The sequence below is a fragment of the Chelmon rostratus genome, chromosome 16 (genome assembly GCF_017976325.1).
Source record: "Chelmon rostratus isolate fCheRos1 chromosome 16, fCheRos1.pri, whole genome shotgun sequence".
In the NCBI taxonomy this organism is placed as follows: domain Eukaryota; kingdom Metazoa; phylum Chordata; class Actinopteri; order Chaetodontiformes; family Chaetodontidae; genus Chelmon; species Chelmon rostratus.
The window spans coordinates 15420622-15437894 of record NC_055673.1 but is presented as its reverse complement, the minus strand read 5'-3'; the positions used below and the strand labels follow the sequence as shown (position 1 = coordinate 15437894).

At 43.3% G+C, this 17273-nt stretch overlaps 1 protein-coding gene across 1 annotated transcript in view; it reads left to right on the top strand.

Annotated features, from left to right (window-relative positions):
• Positions 1-17273, top strand: part of LOC121619660 (calcium-binding mitochondrial carrier protein Aralar2) — a 46440-nt gene that overhangs the window by 15399 nt on the left and 13768 nt on the right. Inside the window, exons 6-13 of the mRNA XM_041955504.1 lie at positions 965-1111; positions 3263-3401; positions 8247-8340; positions 9493-9577; positions 11936-12020; positions 13640-13798; positions 15758-15810; positions 16253-16333. Of these exons, the coding sequence (XP_041811438.1) occupies positions 965-1111; positions 3263-3401; positions 8247-8340; positions 9493-9577; positions 11936-12020; positions 13640-13798; positions 15758-15810; positions 16253-16333 (843 nt within the window). The remainder of the gene's footprint in view (positions 1-964; positions 1112-3262; positions 3402-8246; positions 8341-9492; positions 9578-11935; positions 12021-13639; positions 13799-15757; positions 15811-16252; positions 16334-17273) is intronic.

Here is a 17273-nt window from a genome sequence, read left to right as displayed (position 1 = left end):
TCCATCTATTAATTGACTAATTGCTTGTGCTCTGTGGAAAATGGCAAAAGGGAATCGAGAAAAGCTCTTAAAATGTCTTGCGTGGATGCTTCAGTTCAGTAAACACATTGATATGTACTTAAAATTAACTAAGCTTAAATTTGGTCATTGAGGTTGTTGATATTGTGTCACCCTATGTGAGAAACCTCATGAATAAAAATACATCAGCCTCAATGATTTTTTGACCTGCAGGCCATGATATACTGCAAGTGAGTCAACAGCCAAACCGACTAGTTTTAGCTAGCTGTCCTCAAGCTTACGGTTGTATTTCACCATGACTCTTTGTGAATTATTGTTGTCCTGATATCCTTGTCTTATGCTGTAGCCGAGTTTCTTTTCATAAGACAGAGGAAGCACCGATGGCAGCGGTTTGTTTACAGCCTCCCTCTGTAGACTTGTGGTTGCAGGTACCGATAATGGCTGCTAATTTCAAAGGCCTTGTGGGATCTGTCCCCACCACAGCCTGCTGTTGTCCCTGTGGACCTTTGTGTGTACGTGTGCACAACAAGAGAGACAAAGTGAGCAGTCGGGTGATCAGCCGTCTTGCCTGTGTGTGCACGTCTATGTGTGTGTGTGTTTGTATGTTTCTCCCTCAAGTGGGTTTAATGGGGATTCGGGGAGGGTGTGAAAAGCCCAAGCGACGCTTCACAGTAGGTAAGCCGCTGTCGGGAGAGGAGACTGGAATAAAGGCTGGACAGCGCTGGCTCCCCCTGTAACTGAGGGGGGGAGACAGCACCAGGAGGCCCATCAAAGCAGATGCTGTGTTTTTGTGAATCTGTATTATATGAGTTAGTTTATGTGGATTTTAATTTACAAAGGCAACCTAAAGAGGTGTATGACCCACATATGTGTACAATAATATGCATTTACTGTATGATCTAACACCCAACCATCCCCCCTTTCTCCTCTCCCCTCCCTTGCACAGGAGATGCAGCTGGAACATGCGCGGCAGGCTTTTATCCAGCGAGACCAAGCCCACAGCGGCTCCGTGTCAGCCCTGGACTTCAGGGACATCATGGTCACCATCCGGCCGCACATGCTCACGCCCTTCGTGGAGGAATGCCTCGTGGCGGTGGGTTTTTGTTTGGCTCTGCGGTTCTCTCTTCCATTTGTTTTACTGTCGCCCACAGGAGCCAAAGTGAGGCTGGTTAAAAAACAGCAAGATCGGTCACCGCTGTACACCTGGGAGTTATGGCCATTTGTCATTATATGTTAAAGGGAATATTGTGCTGCAAATGAGGTGTTCTTTTTATTCAGCAGCACCTAGAATGAGGCCACTGCGAGATTAAATTTCACATCTTAGCTGTGATTTTTGTCACAGTAAAGTTGACTGTAAATCCATATTTATCATGTGTTAGCAATGTTATGATACATTAAAGTATCAGTATATTGAATAAAATCTTTTTATGATCTAATGTAACATGAAGCTTTGAAGGAGGGGTTTCCCTACTTATATACACTGTACTTTATAAGCAATCTTCACGACTGATTCAGTCGCTAATTCCAGCAAGGAAGACTAGCAACAAACATTCTCTCTACATAAGAGTTAAAGGGAAGACTGTTTTCTTTTCTTTCTTTTATGTCTTTTTTCCTCCCTGCGTTCAGTTCTTTCTCTCACACCCCCACAACCAAACACCGTGGCTTTCTCTTTCCCTCCAGCTGTCCATCTCTCGTTCCTTCTTCTTCCTCTTTACTTTTTCTGTCACCTCTCATCCGTCCGCTCTCTCTCTTCTTCCGTCCTTACATTTTTTTTCCGTCTCCCTCTCTCTCAGCCGCCCCCTTTCTCTTCTTCCTTCCCTCCCTCCCCCATGTCTCTGTCTCTCTCCCAACATGTCATTAAGTCTAACCTCTCTGGCAGTGTCAAAGCCAAGCAGGCCAGCTGAATGGGAAGATAGAGACAGAGATAGATGGCGACTGGAGCTTTACAGTCCATCATCTTTGTCTGTGTGTTTGTGTGTGAGCAGCTGTGCGCGTGTACTCTATTTGTTTTGAACTCTGAGATGTTTGTCTTTTTTGTGTCTTGTCTTTTCTTTATGTGTGTCAGTGTTTTTGTTGCGCGTGTGTGCGCCTTGTGTCTGTGTCCATGTCTTGCCCCATTTCATAAACACCTTGTAGACTCTGTCATTTTCTCCGCTGTGTTTACCTCACCGACCAGACATCTTGGTGTGCTGTTAGTAAACTCTCTTGCACACACAAACCTGTGCATGCACGCACGCACACACACACACACACACACACACACACATATCAAAAAATCCCCATAAACACTGCAGACACATTAAAGGCAGTACTGTGCCAGAACACAGTGAAACAACAGCCTTTAATTCACTCACCAAACATAGCAAATGATCAGTGCCACACTCTTTTCATGAAATGTTGTTCTCTTCTCCACTTCTGTTAAAGACTCAGTGTTGGATACGGTGGGAAGATCCATGTCTGTAGGCTCATAGATATGGACAGAGACAAAAGTGTCCCTCTGTTAGGGCAGTTTCACCCAAGCTAGAGCTTCCACCCCTTGTTGCAAACACAGCAAGCTGGGAACAACCTTCCTGGATGTGTCTGTAAAGCAAACAGTGCCATCTAGTGAAAGGAAGCTCTAGATTTTCTATTGCCTCAACCCTCAACACAGTTAAGAGCTGCAAAGCCACCAGGCTCTTCTGATAGCCTGGCCTAAGCTACCCAAAACAGAGAACAGCATTTGTGAAAGGCACTGGAACACACATTTCTAAACAGACAACAGTTAAGGCTGCTCTTTTAAGAGTTTTTAGCTCCTGGTTTGATAAAGAAGGGATGCTGGCTCACATAAAATGGTTTGTATGCAGCCTGGAATGTCCTCAAGAGCCCAGTGTCTATTTTTAATCCCTTACCTTTTTTCTATTTTCTGTTCTTTTACCACTTCCTCCACCTCATAAAGAAAGTTAATTAAACTCCCTGAGAGTGTTCGTTGGTGGAAAAAGTGGTGGTTGAAATAGGTTTACTTCTCCCTGTGGAGCGATGGTAAAGGGCAACGTTGATGATTAACCACTGGTGTTTTGTCAAGGTTTCCTCTCGACGTGTGATGCTTTAGCATGTTTCTTCAGAGTTTACTTGCTCATAATTATTGTATCTAAATGCATCTCTCAAACACTTATTCCGTTCGGAGTGTAGTGTGATTGTGTTCGTGTATGTCGGTTATTTGAAGATTTTAGTGTATGTTTGAATATGTGTCTCCATCCTTGCCTAGGTTGCGGGTGGCAGCACATCTCACCAGGTCAGCTTCTCGTACTTCAACGGTTTCAACTCGCTGCTTAACAACATGGAGCTGATCAGAAAGATCTACAGCACCCTGGCTGGCCACCGCCGTGATGTGGAAGTTACCAAAGGTACCTGGCGAGGGAAAAAAAACACAAAAACTCCCACACAAACTTTATATTAACGCAGGCAGCCAAACACATTTACCGATATACACACACACACACACACCAAGCATGCAAGCATGCAATGTACGTGCTGAAATGCACAAACTGATACAACCCGCACTACAGGCAGTATTAAATGTGTTTTCCAGATAATGCATTTACGCCTGTATTTGTTGGGGGGAGGGTGGAAACTTGTTTTTGTTTGGTTTTCTTCCTTCCCGGTGGCATTTAAATGGGCACGCTGGATCCGACCCAGCACACGTACTGCATACCCACAATCCCTGATGGAGCCTGTCTTGTCTATTAGACATCCTGGCACTGATCTGAGGACCACTTCATTTGTCCTGGGGTGTTTGTGGTTGATAATGTTAATCGTAATTTCTAATACTGTTGATGATGAGGTGTGTAGTCTCAGCCTGTAGACTGAGTGCATGCTAGATCGTTAAAACCATTTATAAGCTTTTTTTGTTTATTCCATCATCTACATTACTGAAGGGCAAAGATGTAAAGCTACAAAGTCATGAAAATGAAGTATTTTTTATCAATTGATGCAATAATTGTTGTCTCTTTCAGACCTTTTCTCTATTTACCTCTGTCTCCCATGGTTACTTTCTTTCAATCCTTATCTGTCTCACTTGCTTGCCCCACTTGCTGCCTCTCATTCCTTTCCTCAGTGCTTGGCAGGAAGCCTAGTTAGCTGACTCTTTCTGTCTACCTTTCCCCGTCTCTTTCTTTCTGACTCCCTCTCTCCTGCTCTGGTTGTCTTTAAGAAACAATTCTGACCTCTCTCCACATGGCCCAGGGCCACTAGCGTAGCCTCATGATGCTATCTGAAGCCTTATCAGGGGTGTGGACCATAGCCGACCCAGACCAAGAGCCCATGCCCTCCCCAGGCTGTTCCCACCATGGGCACACAGAGGCTGGGCTTGGCTCGACCCGTGGTGGCCCGTAGCCAGCCAGACCTCCACAGCCACCACCCATCCACCCTCCACTCCCTGAGTCATTAAGGCCTCCTTGGGGACTACAAGTGCTCGGCTCCGTGTACTACTGGCTGGCCGACAAACACACACTGTGCACACACCCGCATGTATCAAGTGTGTGTATTTTGCTACACACTATTTCAAACATTTCTCTCACACACACACAAGTATTCAGATACATTAACACAGCCAAGCGTGCACACAAGCGTAATAATACTGATTGATTCCGCATGTGCAACAAGGCCACTGTTTTACCTTGGGGACGCCATTACAGTGCTTAACGCCTACACAAAAGGGAGGGCACACGTGTGTGAGGGTTTGTGTGCGTACGTGTGCAGGAGACCTTTTACTGAGCCAGCAGTGCACACCACAAGGCAAGTCATGACTGTGCATGTTTGTGAACAGGTTAAATCATCTGTGTGTTGATGAAGTTTATATTACCACATAATACTGTGAGTGCATCTTTTTTAGGTAGCGCCAGAAGTCATGATGTTTGAGTCAGGTCACTTGTGAAGGTCCTGGGAGCGACGGTAGAGATTGTCTTGAAATGTTTCTTTAGCATCTCTCAGGGATGTTAATGTCAGTCAGTTAGTCCACTACTCCAGACTGAAATATCTCTGTAAATTTTCGATGGATTCCCATGAAATGAGATGTTCAAGGTCCCCTGAGGATGGAGCCTACTGACTTTAGTGATCCCCTGGTTTTTTGTCTCACCCCACCATGACATTTGTGGTTTTGAGTCAGATGTCTATTGGATGGACTGCTGTAAAATTAAAAACATTCATGTTTCCCTCAGGATAACTTTCAGCAACTTCGATGATTCCCTGACTTTTCATCTGGCATCAAAATGTTAGTTTGTCCACCAAATTATAGCCAAATACCTGAAAAACTAATGACATTCAAGTCAGCCTCAGCTGTACTTTGTGTTCGGTGCTAATTAGCAAATGTTGGCATGCTAACATGCTAAACTGGGATCGTGAACATGATAAACATTATGTATAATATATATCAATATATATCTTAGCATTGTCATTGTAAGAACATTAGTATACTGATGTTAGCATTGAGCTCAAGTCACAGCTGTGCCTAAGTACAACCTAACAGATCTGCTTGCATAGATAGTTTTTTTTAATTTCTTTTCTTTTTTAAAATCCATTTATAATGAGCTTCGTAATTGTTTTCTAAAGGGCTGTATAAATGACAATTATTATTATAATAGTTTGAACACACCTCCATTAAGCACTCATTAACAACAGAGAGCCAATTGCCTTAACAAAGGATGGTTAGAAGATTTTAATTTGAATAACATTAATAATCATGATATTTAGCTTCTAAGTCTAAGTTGTTTGAGTAAGTGTCAGTCCAGAAATTTAAGCAGCTATGTCCAGCTTTGCTTTTCATTTTAATACTCTATGAGCTAGACCACTTCACATACAGGCAGGTAATTATTGAATGTGCACAGAGGTCAATCAGTCATGTGTCTGTGTCTCTGTGTGTAGTGGTGACTACAGGCTACAGGTAGACAGGTTATCAGCATTGTGATCTGTGATCTCTCCAGACAGAACTCTGTCTGTCTGTGTATGTGTGTGTGTGTGTGTGTCTGTTGTGTGTGTGTGTGTGAGAGAGAGAGAGAGAGACAGAGCTTATTCTTGTGAAAGTATGCTCTCTCTCATGCTTGTGAGCATTACCTACATGTATCTGTCGGTGTGTGTGTGTGTGTGTGTGTGTGTGCGTGCGTGCGTGTGCGTGTGTGTGCGTGTGCGTGTGTTTGTGTGTGTGCGTGTGCGTGTGAGTGTGTGAGAAAGAGAACATGCCTCAGGGGTAAGCTGAGCCTCGGTGGGGTGAATGGCTCCAGTGTAGGACGACTTTGTCACAACCCCAGCCTGCTGCTCTTTGAATAAAGCAGGTCAAACAATGCTGACTCCTCCACTGTAAACCAGCCTACAGTCAACCTGTTCTTTATTCCACCAACAATGGACCACGTCTTCAGTTACTGCATACTAAAGCTGCCTCAGAAGAACTCTTGAAGTCCATAACTCCATAATGGCCATTTTTTAAAATCCTATTTCCTTATGATGAATTTTACATGCTTTGACACTGCTCTCTTGTTAGCTACAACAAAGTCACAGAGGGTAACTGGTTTGGGTGACAGAGCTTTAGGGAGAAATCGCCATCAAAACAACCTGACATCTAAAACATGCAAAAAATGAAAGTCTGCCTTTTTTTGAGTTGTCAAAAGTCATTCTGGGAAACACAAGAAATCACTGACGATATAGACAGCAGCCTATGGGATACTAGAAACTCCCAAATATGAAACACGATATGAAACACGTACTGAATTAAAGGTAAAGCACACACAAAATGCATTGTGGAATGCACAATCAAGGTATCTAACTGTAAATGTTTGTACTGCCTCCACATGAATTGCAGTAAATGTGCAAATGAACACTTTATCATATTATCTTGGTGTACTGCAACATAATATCAACTGGTGATACTGAGTCTATGATGCAGTATCATGAAGGCTGAATAAAAGAATAAAAGAGATGTCAGTCACAGTTGTTATTCACAGGAAACTGCTCTTGTTTGTGATCACAGATTGGAAGCTTTAGGTGGTTAATTCAGCTTTTTGCTACATATTTCGACTCATTTCAGTGTGTAGAATATCACATAGTAATGAAAATATATCACGGCAAAGTGAAACATACCAACAACAGATAGATATAAAAAGCAGTGTGTGCTGCTTTTCGGACAAGTTATAGTTAATACACTGTGACAATGGCATTGAAACATTGTAAGCTCCAGGCCAGATTTGTTATGCTGCTTTTTACCAAAGCCAAAGCAATTAAAGTGCATGAATGAAGGTGGCGCAATGCATATTCTGTCTTGGTTGTGAAACAGTGGACCAGCTATTCACCCTCGCTTGAAACTGCTGCCACAAAACGTGGTGCCAGTACTTGTATAACTGCACAGAGAGCTGTTTCTGCGTTCTCTTTAGCAGGCCAGACATGTTTTAGTGGCCTTTGGGATCCACCAGAGCTGTTCCTCATCACCTATTCTGTTTGTAATTTCCAATGACAGAATCTGCAATCTCAGCCAAGGAATTGAGAGCATTCAGCTTGTAGACACCTCAATTGCATTGCTCTTTGCTGATGATGTAGTTCTGTTGGCTCCATCTGGCCATGACCTTCAGCATACACTGGGTTAGTTTGCAGCCAGCCGTGCAGCCCTTAGGAACATTGTCAGCACCTCCAAATGTTAGACTGGAAAAGACCAATCACCCTCTTTAAGGGAAGACAGAGTTGCTGCCTTGAGTTATGGAGTCGGAGATAAGAAGCTGCAAGTGAGTGTATGTGTAAAGTAGCGTGAGATAGACAGCCATGTTGGTGCCCCACTCATAGTCTCGTGGATGTTGCACCCTTGTCCTCTCATGGTGATATGGAAACTGAGCCTGAAAAGTTGGTATCTGAGAGCTCAGACATTCAGTTGGAGCTTGGAGCTCCTTTGCATTGGAAGGAGGCATTTAGATTGTTCAGGTACCTGGGGTACATGCTCCCTGTGGAGGTCTCCATAGCCAAAACACTCTGGTGGAATTATATATATCCCATCTGGCCTTGGGGTTGAGCTAGAGGATGTGGCTAAAGAGAAAAGCTCTGCCACCATGACTTGGACACAGATGGACAGAAAAATGGATGGATTTAGAATTGAGATGTTCATGGCAATGCTTATCTATTATTGTCTGCATATCTCTTAATGTTGTTTTGTATCATAAGATGTGCTGCTCATAATTTGTGGTAAAAACTAAACAAAAATCTCTATTTCCTTGTAGAGGAGTTCATTATAGCAGCTCAGAGGTTCGGCCAGGTGACACCCATGGAGGTGGACATCCTCTTTCAGCTGGCTGACCTATCAGAGCCCCGTGGGTAAGACAGACACAAACACACACGGCAAAAAGCATCCCCAAATCTTTAAACAAGAGAAAAAAGGCACACACAAAAATCACGCTAGCTTTCATGTGATAACTCAATTTTCTTAATGTGACAGTGTTTTGGGTGTAACTTTCTTTTCTATATTCAGTCCAGTCTAGGGGTAGATAGTAGGATCACTTAGGAAACAATCATTAATAATGTGGATGTGATAGGCGTTCATTGCATGTTTCAGAGAGAACAGGCAAATTGGCAGTAATGGGGGGATAGCGTCTCCCAACTGAATTCATACCTAAGTCATTTAACAGTTGTGCAGAGTAAGTCTATCCCACACTTCCCCCCCAAAGCGCACCTTTAGCCCCAGGGCCCATACCTCAGTGAGACGAGCGCTTTCTTCCCTCTCAAACTTCTCTGCAAAGGATCAAAAGAATCAGACATGACTACATCAGTGCCAGAGAATCCTCTTTCAGTCCAAAACCAATCCAAACTCCCATTTATCTTTAAAAAAAGGGCAATTCCAGTCCCTATGATCCGTGGCACACAACAACTGTATGCGTCTCACATTCCCCCACTTCCTTTGCGTCTGCCTCGCGGCCCGACCAGCGCGCTCATAATTTCTAACCCCGGCCTGAGACACCACCTGATTATTATTTCTGGGCAATGGGATACTTTAATAGCCCTCTCTACTCCCCTTGATTGGAGATGCGGGAGATAATAGCCCCAATATTCAGAGGAGAGGGTTGTGTGGGGGGATTTGGCGTTCCCCATTCCCTCAGCCTGGGAAATCTGGGACCGTCATACAGATGCAATGGAAAACTCAAAAAGGCAGTAGTTTTACATCCAAAGGTTAAACATCTTTGTTATACTTGGATGAAGGGATAAAGTAGTGGAAGCTGTCAGTTCTTATAGATCGGTTGTCTTTCTCAATCATGCCAAACACAGTCTGGATTTTTTAATGCCACAGTATTTTCACATGGAACGATGGCAAAGTATCCATAAACTTTGAGTAACTGCAGACTGACAGACGGTGCTTCCAAAGGTCATGGACTCGATGGTGTATTGACCAAATATTATAATCCTCTGAGGGTTTTTACAACAGTTGAAAGTTACTTGAAACCTCTCACACTCTCCATTCTCTCTCTTCATCAGACGTGTTGGTTTAGTGGACATTGAGAACATCGCTCCGCTGGAGGAAGGCGCCCTGCCCTACAACTTGGCTGAGGTCCAGAGACAGGTACAGAATATGAAGACTTGCTGATGTGGTTGGTTTCCTCTTCCACACTGGCAGCACTTTGTCGTCTCAGCACATTCTCTAGCACTAGATGTCACCATGCAGATGATATATACATGTGATATATCTAATATGATTAAGAATCATGATATCTCCTGTTCACAAGCAATTAATCCCTCAAAACAAAGCATCCATTTGATTTGTGATTCTGGCGAGAATTACAAAGTTAATTCATTGTTTTAGAGTCGTGAGTAAGTGAAAGAAAACACAGAGACACAGTTCCAAGCAAGTTTTGTAAAGTGGAAAGTTTGCCCCCAAAGTGCCAACTGGCCAGTACTCGTCAGTCATGTTCATTTTCAAAAGTTCATACCGAGGATTTAAGTCGTGTCCACGTAACTTCCCATCACAGACTTAAACTTAAAGAGACTTTCTTGAGTCAAAACACCACCAGACCTCTCCCTGACATGTGGTTGGTGTCTTAAAAAAACCTACTCACCGAACTCAGAAATCCAGGGATATGAAGGCAAGCAGAGCCATCCTCAAGACCTGATGAACCTCAAACATGCTTCAGTTTGCAAATAATAGATGTGAAGAGACTTTGCAGCAGCTAACAAGAGCAATTTGTAATGTAGAAGAGGAGGAAGGACGTATGGACAGCCAGACAGATGAGCAGAGGACTGTTTTCCTTCTCTGGCCTGTTTGGTCAGAGCTGTGTTGCCTGGTGGGTTCCAGCGCTACAGTGAAGGCTTGGCCAGGCCATATTGGAGCAGGCGGGGGCCAAAGGGGAGAAAGCAAAGGGGCCCAGCACTACACAGACGCCAGTCCCACCACAATGAGCCGCTTTAGGCCCTTGTGGTTTGGCCTCAGGGGCTGGCCGCCAGCTAGCTGGAGCTCTCTGTCATCTTTTGCTAGTTCTCTTCCATTTCCTTTTTTGATCTACTTCTCTCTGTCTCTCTCTCTTTCTCTCTAATTTCTATACATGTTTGTCAGTTCGCCTTCTATCTTTTTATATCCTGTTAACTTGTTCCCTCTTTCTCCCTCAAACATCCTGTCAGTTGGTATTGCTAAGTCTCACCACTCCTCTGTCTGCCTGAGGAGGATGGTAGAAGTGGAGGAGGTTGTGTTTAAAGGAGACATTTGGACAGGAAGAAAGCTCTGGGGATGAATTGTAAAGGGGGGGATGGGCGTTCACTCTGACAGGTGGACCTGTTCTAGATACTCCCATCCCCCTCACACACACACACATACCCACACAAATACATACTTACAACACTCCACCCCCCCACCTCTCCCCAGGGTCGAGAGGCCAGGCCTAAGCAGACCAGACAAGGCAACAGGTACCTCAGGTGGAGGGGGGAGTGTGGCTTATGTTACTGTGCGGTGAATGCAGGCTACTAACACTCTTCGGGTCTTTGCATAGTGTGGTGATGATCACAACTGTGCACTTAGATCACTTTGATTCCAGATTTTTTTTGACAAATGCTCTCACACACTGGAGGCCAGATAAATTAGGCACAGTGAAGTGAAAGTAAAGATGAACAAATATACCAACAGACGATATAAGCAGCTTTGCGCATAATAGTTCAGGTAGAAGAAGAGAAAAGTAATTATAAAGTTGATGCAAAGGGAACTTTTTTATATTTACACTATACATGTGATACCTTATATCAGAAAGAATCCATCATTTATGTTTTTTTGTGATTGAAAATTTTCAAAACAATCAAAAAGCATGATTACATGTGAAAGTAACTTTGGGACAAAAATAATATACATTAAAATGTTACCTAATTACTTAAAGCAGTTAGACAGGACAGAACAGTCCCACAAAAAGTTGATCAGATTGTTTTATCAGCGCAATGCAATGAAACAGCACTAGGTATTAGTAAGTAGTTAATTGTTAAACAATGTTTTATGCAACAGTGTGTTATTAATTTCAAAAACTCGGAAAGCTTAATTTTGTCTGTATTTCTAACCCCAACTCAAGATACATCACACATCTCACATACTAACTCTCAGATGCAAGTATCTTCCTGCTCCCACTTTCTTGTCAGCATACTTTTGCTAAATGACCATTATGCTGTAAGCCAATGTCCATCATGGAATTGTGACTTGCTGTCAAACCATACACCTATATCACCTATACCATACAACAGGTGTGACAAATGATTGCTATAACAGCCTGTAATTTAGCTTGCGGGGTGGTGGAATTAGAATTAGTGTTACATGTGAGGTCTAATGTGGAGCAGTCCTGAAGTGTCTGAAACAGTGGCCTGTCTCGAGTCATGTCTCTCTTCAGCTGCTCCGTCTCACAGTTTTAATTTGCTTTTTTCACTTTCTGTCTCTTTTCCGTTGTGTGAGCAGCAGTTGGGCAGTGATGGCTCCCGCCCCGTCCTTATCCAGGTGGCAGAGTCGGCCTACAGGTTCACCCTTGGCTCAATTGCAGGGGGTAAGCGTCACGTCCCATTGGCTCCCTGCATACCTTCACCCCACCACCCACCCACCCACCTACCTGCTTGCGTGCCTATGTGCTCCCCCCCTCGCCCTCTGCTTTCCTTATAAGAAAAGGGTGAGAGAGAGAGGACAATGGCCCCTCTATTGCCCTTTCCCTTACTTACAAGAGCAACGGTTGCTCCCTGCTTAAAGAGAAGTGCTCCCTCTCTTTCTCACTCAATCTCTTTCCCGCTCTTTATCATGCCTCTGTCTCGCTCAGTCCTGTCTCTCGCCTCTCTTCGTGCCATGAGAAAACCGTCCTGTGTGGATTCTTTTGTACCTGTGTGAGTGATCAGAAGAGGGAGGATGAGAGTGGGGGTGAAGGGCGGTGCCCGGGTCTTGTGTTTGGCTTCAGACTCCCCACTGTTTTTCCTTCTCCTCCTCCTCCTCCCTTCCTTCATTCCTCCCTTCTCCTCCTCCTTCTATCCCAAGGGAGACAGCTTAATAAGGAGGTATGGGTCTGCTATCCCTTTTTCTCTCTCCGTCTCTCTCTAATTAAATCTGTCGCCTTGGGTCGGTTCTTTTTGTTTGTGTCCGTCTGACGGGCTGAAGACACTGGGACTCAAAACACTTGAACGTCTTTCTTAGCATTACCCCCCAAACTTCCCCTTCCTCCTCCGCCTTTTTCCTCTTAAAGGATCACTTCACCTAAATCACAAAGACATATTTTCTCACCTACCTCTAGTGGTGTTTTAGCATAGTAGTTTTAGTTTTCCACCCTAGTATAATGGAGGTGAATAGAATTTTATTTGGAGTGCTTGTTCTTATCAGACCTCTTGTACTTCTTTCTGTGAGGTTTGCTTGTACCGGACTATTTTTGCTCTTGGAGTGAGACAAGTTTTCCAGCAGCTGCTTTACTGTGAAAGTTCCTGTGCAAAAAGCAGTTTGAAACTTGCGTTAGGAATGTTTATGTGTACTTACTGATTTTTATTTAAACTCCAAACTCATCAAGATTGGGGCATTATTGTTCTTAAGTCCAGTAAGTGATTTTACCCTGTGGAGAAAGGCAGACTACTTGTCCCTGACTCTTAAGACAGACCCAGACCACTTGTAAACTTAATTTGTACTTAAGAACAAAGTCTAAAATCAAGAAAATAGATGAAAAGGCTATTAAATCATTATTATAAATCTAATTGTTAGAATGGCTCTTGCATAAGCCCTTGTCAACAGTTTTCACAGTTCTTCGTCCTCAAGAGCTACTGTAGTCCACAAAAGTGTTGGTGAACCGACCATTAAACCCACATATCTAGTTGCACTTCACACACATCATTCTGATAGTTTCAAAAGAAGCTCTAGCTTATAGTCTTTATCATCAAATATCATATGACCCGGACAACACAGTGTTCTCTTTACTCCAACTCATCTATGTTGGTGGCGTTTCACAACATTTTTTTTTTATTACTCTTGTCTTCACAACACAAATATGTATTAGGCCTATTAGGCAGAGGGTGGACAGTGGTAGTTTGGCCGTAACAGTCAACCACTTAAATGAATATGTGTATTGAAATAAACAAACTATACCCTCATAATGTGTGACCAGTACCTAAATAAGCTTTTTTTTTTCATTTTCTGTAGCTGTGGGTGCCACAGCGGTATATCCCATTGATCTGGTGAAGACGCGCATGCAAAACCAGAGGAGCAGTGGTTCCCTGGTGGGAGAGCTCATGTACAAGAACAGCTTCGATTGCTTCAAGAAGGTGGTGCGCTACGAGGGCTTCTTCGGCCTTTACCGAGGTAAGTGTACATGACCACTTATACATTATTTAATGTATAATGTCAAATATCCACATTGTCTTAGTTCTGCAAATAAGTCATGGGTGCAAACCATAGATAGTGTCTTTGAGTTTACAATGCAGGACTTGTCCTTCATTAGTAGTGGAGCAGCTTGCACGGGTTGGAATGTTTATAATGCATTCACTGTTACGCATCACTTGTACTTTCCAGATATTTCTTAAAGGCATGTACAAATCACTCGATAAATAATGTTTCCAAGAACATGGTAGTTACCATAGACATGCTAGAGAGCAATGTTCCAGTGTAGGTTTAACATACAATACGTGTTATTATGTCAGAATGAAATTTTATATTTACGGTCAGCCTTGACAAAAACAACCGACAGGCAATCAAATCCACAAAAAAAAAAGAGCTGAGATGAGAGAGAAGAAAGAAAAATGAGTAGTAGGGACAATAAAAGAGAAGGGAGAGGAGACAAGAGGAGAAGAAAAGTGCAGGCTGGACGGAGGGCGGTGTGGGTTCACCTCTCTGCTGACCTGTCTCCTTTGAAGTGATTACCGGGTGGCTGGGGACTTTCAGAGCAGGACAATGAACATCACACGCAAGGCCACATACCTTTAGGCCTGTGTCATGATGTGACGATGTCGCATGTCTGGCCTTAGACACTCATACAAACACATATGCAGACACTGAGCAGACGCACAAGTATGTAGCATGCACACACGGACATGCAACGACTTCTTGGGCGTACAGGTACGCACATACCGGACCGTGACATTGCAAATGGCTACTTGCCCTATCTTCAGAAACAGGGGTTAGGGTGTGTGTGTCCGTATTGTTTGGGTCAGATTGAAAAAAGGTCCCCTGGAATGGTGGCAGGGGCCTTTTAAAAATCCCATGATTTTGATTGACAGCACTGGGCTCCTGAGAGGAAACTTGAATGCTTGAATTTCTGTGGGAAACACAAAGGCCATCAAGAGTGGAATGGCTTCACAGACACAGAGACAGATGGGTTTGGCTCCAGACAGACAGACAGACAGACAGACAGGTATCCTGATAGCCAGACTGTAGTTATGTAATATAAGATCAAAGGGCCTTCGCTGAAAACCTCAGAAGAATGTGCGTTTAGCGAAGGAGGCGCAAAATTGCCACAATTGCTAATGTATTATTGTGATGCCAGGATCTCTCAATAAAACAAAAAGAGAAACAGGAGCATCTTTTCAGTTTTTTTTATAATGGGGTCTTATAGTATGTTGTGTGCTGAAGAAAGTGCGTCAGCATTTGGAAAAAATATTTCAAAAATGATTTGGCTTTTTTTCTGAGTTCCAGGCAGGTCCTTTCACCAAGCTCCAAATTGAGTATATGATTATGTGTGTGTGTGGCCTTGTTATACACAAACTACTGTGGATTATTAACTATGTTTGCTACTTCTAGGAAATGTGTGTGTGTGTGTGTGAGTTTGTCTGAGTGTGTGTGTGTGTGTCCCCTTCTTGCCTTCGGGCTGGGTAGGGGGCCAAGTTTCATTTTGCTCTGTTGTGATTATTTTGTTTATTTTTATCCTGCTCCGGGTTGTAATTGAGGTCTGCGTAAACTTTTGGTTAGTTTGTTTTATACTCTGCCCTTTTTTCCTATTCTGGGAAGCAGTTTCTCCCTCTTCATCCTCTCTTTCTTCCTCTCTCTCTCCCTCTTGTTGCTACTCTGATGTCCCCACACTCCACATCAATAGATTTCATTAGCGTCTGGGGGATCTTGCAGGGGTTGGACACATGCGGCGGGAAGCCACACATCATGTGGAGTGTGTGGAAGTGGTATATGTATGTATATGCATGTATATGTGTGTGTGTGTGTGTGTGTGTGTGTGTGTGTGTGTGTGTGTGTGTGTGTGTGTGTGTGTGTGTGTGAGTAGGGGTACCACAGCACTCTTTTTTTTCTAATCATTTGGTCTTTTTCTAATGATAGGTCTCGTACCACAGCTACTGGGTGTGGCGCCCGAGAAAGCCATAAAGCTCACAGTAAGTCACTGCGTTAGGAAGCACACAGACACATGCATGCACACTCACACAGACAGAGATCACTTCAATCCTTCGGATGGATTTTATATCATGTGATACTTGACACATAACACACAAATAGATGTGACTGACTGTACAACTGCACATGCACAAAACCTGCTTAACCTTCTTGTATTCCTGCATCTGTTAACTGTCAATCAAACATCTTGACAAACAGCGCTTACAGCACTTGATATTTGTGGTGCAAACAGCAACATTACAACATGTCAGTATATGGTGATTACTGCTAAAGTTAGAAGCTCCAGTTGTGATTTGAAACAATGAAATATTGTGAATATTGAAGTATATTAATATTTATTCTATTAATTTTCTACGTTTTCGTGTTCCACCTGCTTTAAGAATCCTTGGTCTTTGCTTGATATTGTAACCTTTGTGTGTACAGGTGAATGACTTTGTGCGAGGAAAGACCAGACAGAAAGATGGCACAGTCCCCCTGGCAGCAGAGATCCTGGCCGGTGGATGTGTAAGTCAGCCGTTATTCGCTTGTTTGCAAGTAAAAGTGTAAAAGTAGCTTGGTGATAAAGACCAAATTTAAGACCACTGAGTGTTACATTCAGGGCTTTTTTTTCATCTCAGCAACTTATAAAAAGACCCAACAGTTTATACATTTAGTGGTGTGCCATATCACATTGTTCATGATGGTACTTGCGGATTTTTCAGTGTGAAAAAAATGTCATATCATGAAAATGACTGAGGAGGAGCAGCAAGCTTGGCTGAAAGCTAAAGCAACGTTGCTGCTGCTCTGCTGGTAAAGAGTTGGCAGCAACTGTTCACATCTACAGCAAAACACAGTAATACGTGTACTGTATGTGAAAAAAAACTACAAACTTGATCCACCAAGACATGAAAAAGCTGTCATGTGCCGACAATTTCTCTTGGTTAAATCAGAGTGTCTAATGCTACCTGACAGTCATTCCTCTTCACCACCTTCCTATCAGCTGTCCCAAATATCTCTTATGAGTTCTAGGAGAGAGTTGTCAGTGAGAAAATGGCCACAGACATTCAGCCTGTTTGTGTGCTTGGCTCAAATTCAGTCAACATTACATATTTCAGTGTTCACTTTTTTTCATAAAATCCCAAACATGGAGCCCCTCTCTCTCCCTCTCCATCATCCTGGCTCTTCAAACTGCACTGTGCTGAAATGATACAGTGCATATACAGACAGTATATGCAGCACTGAGGCAGCATACATCTCTCAACTATGTTTACCTGTTTTTTGAGTGCCGCCCCTCCGAAGTTGAGCAGACAGACATGGACCTGTTTGGACGCCAGAAGTCCCCGTTTGTTGATGGAACATGTAACGGTCACACATGAAAGAGAAAACGAGCTTACTGTACATGCTCGCGGGAGTGTGTGCATACATGACAAACAGAAGAGCATACAGGTGCATGGGCGCACACACA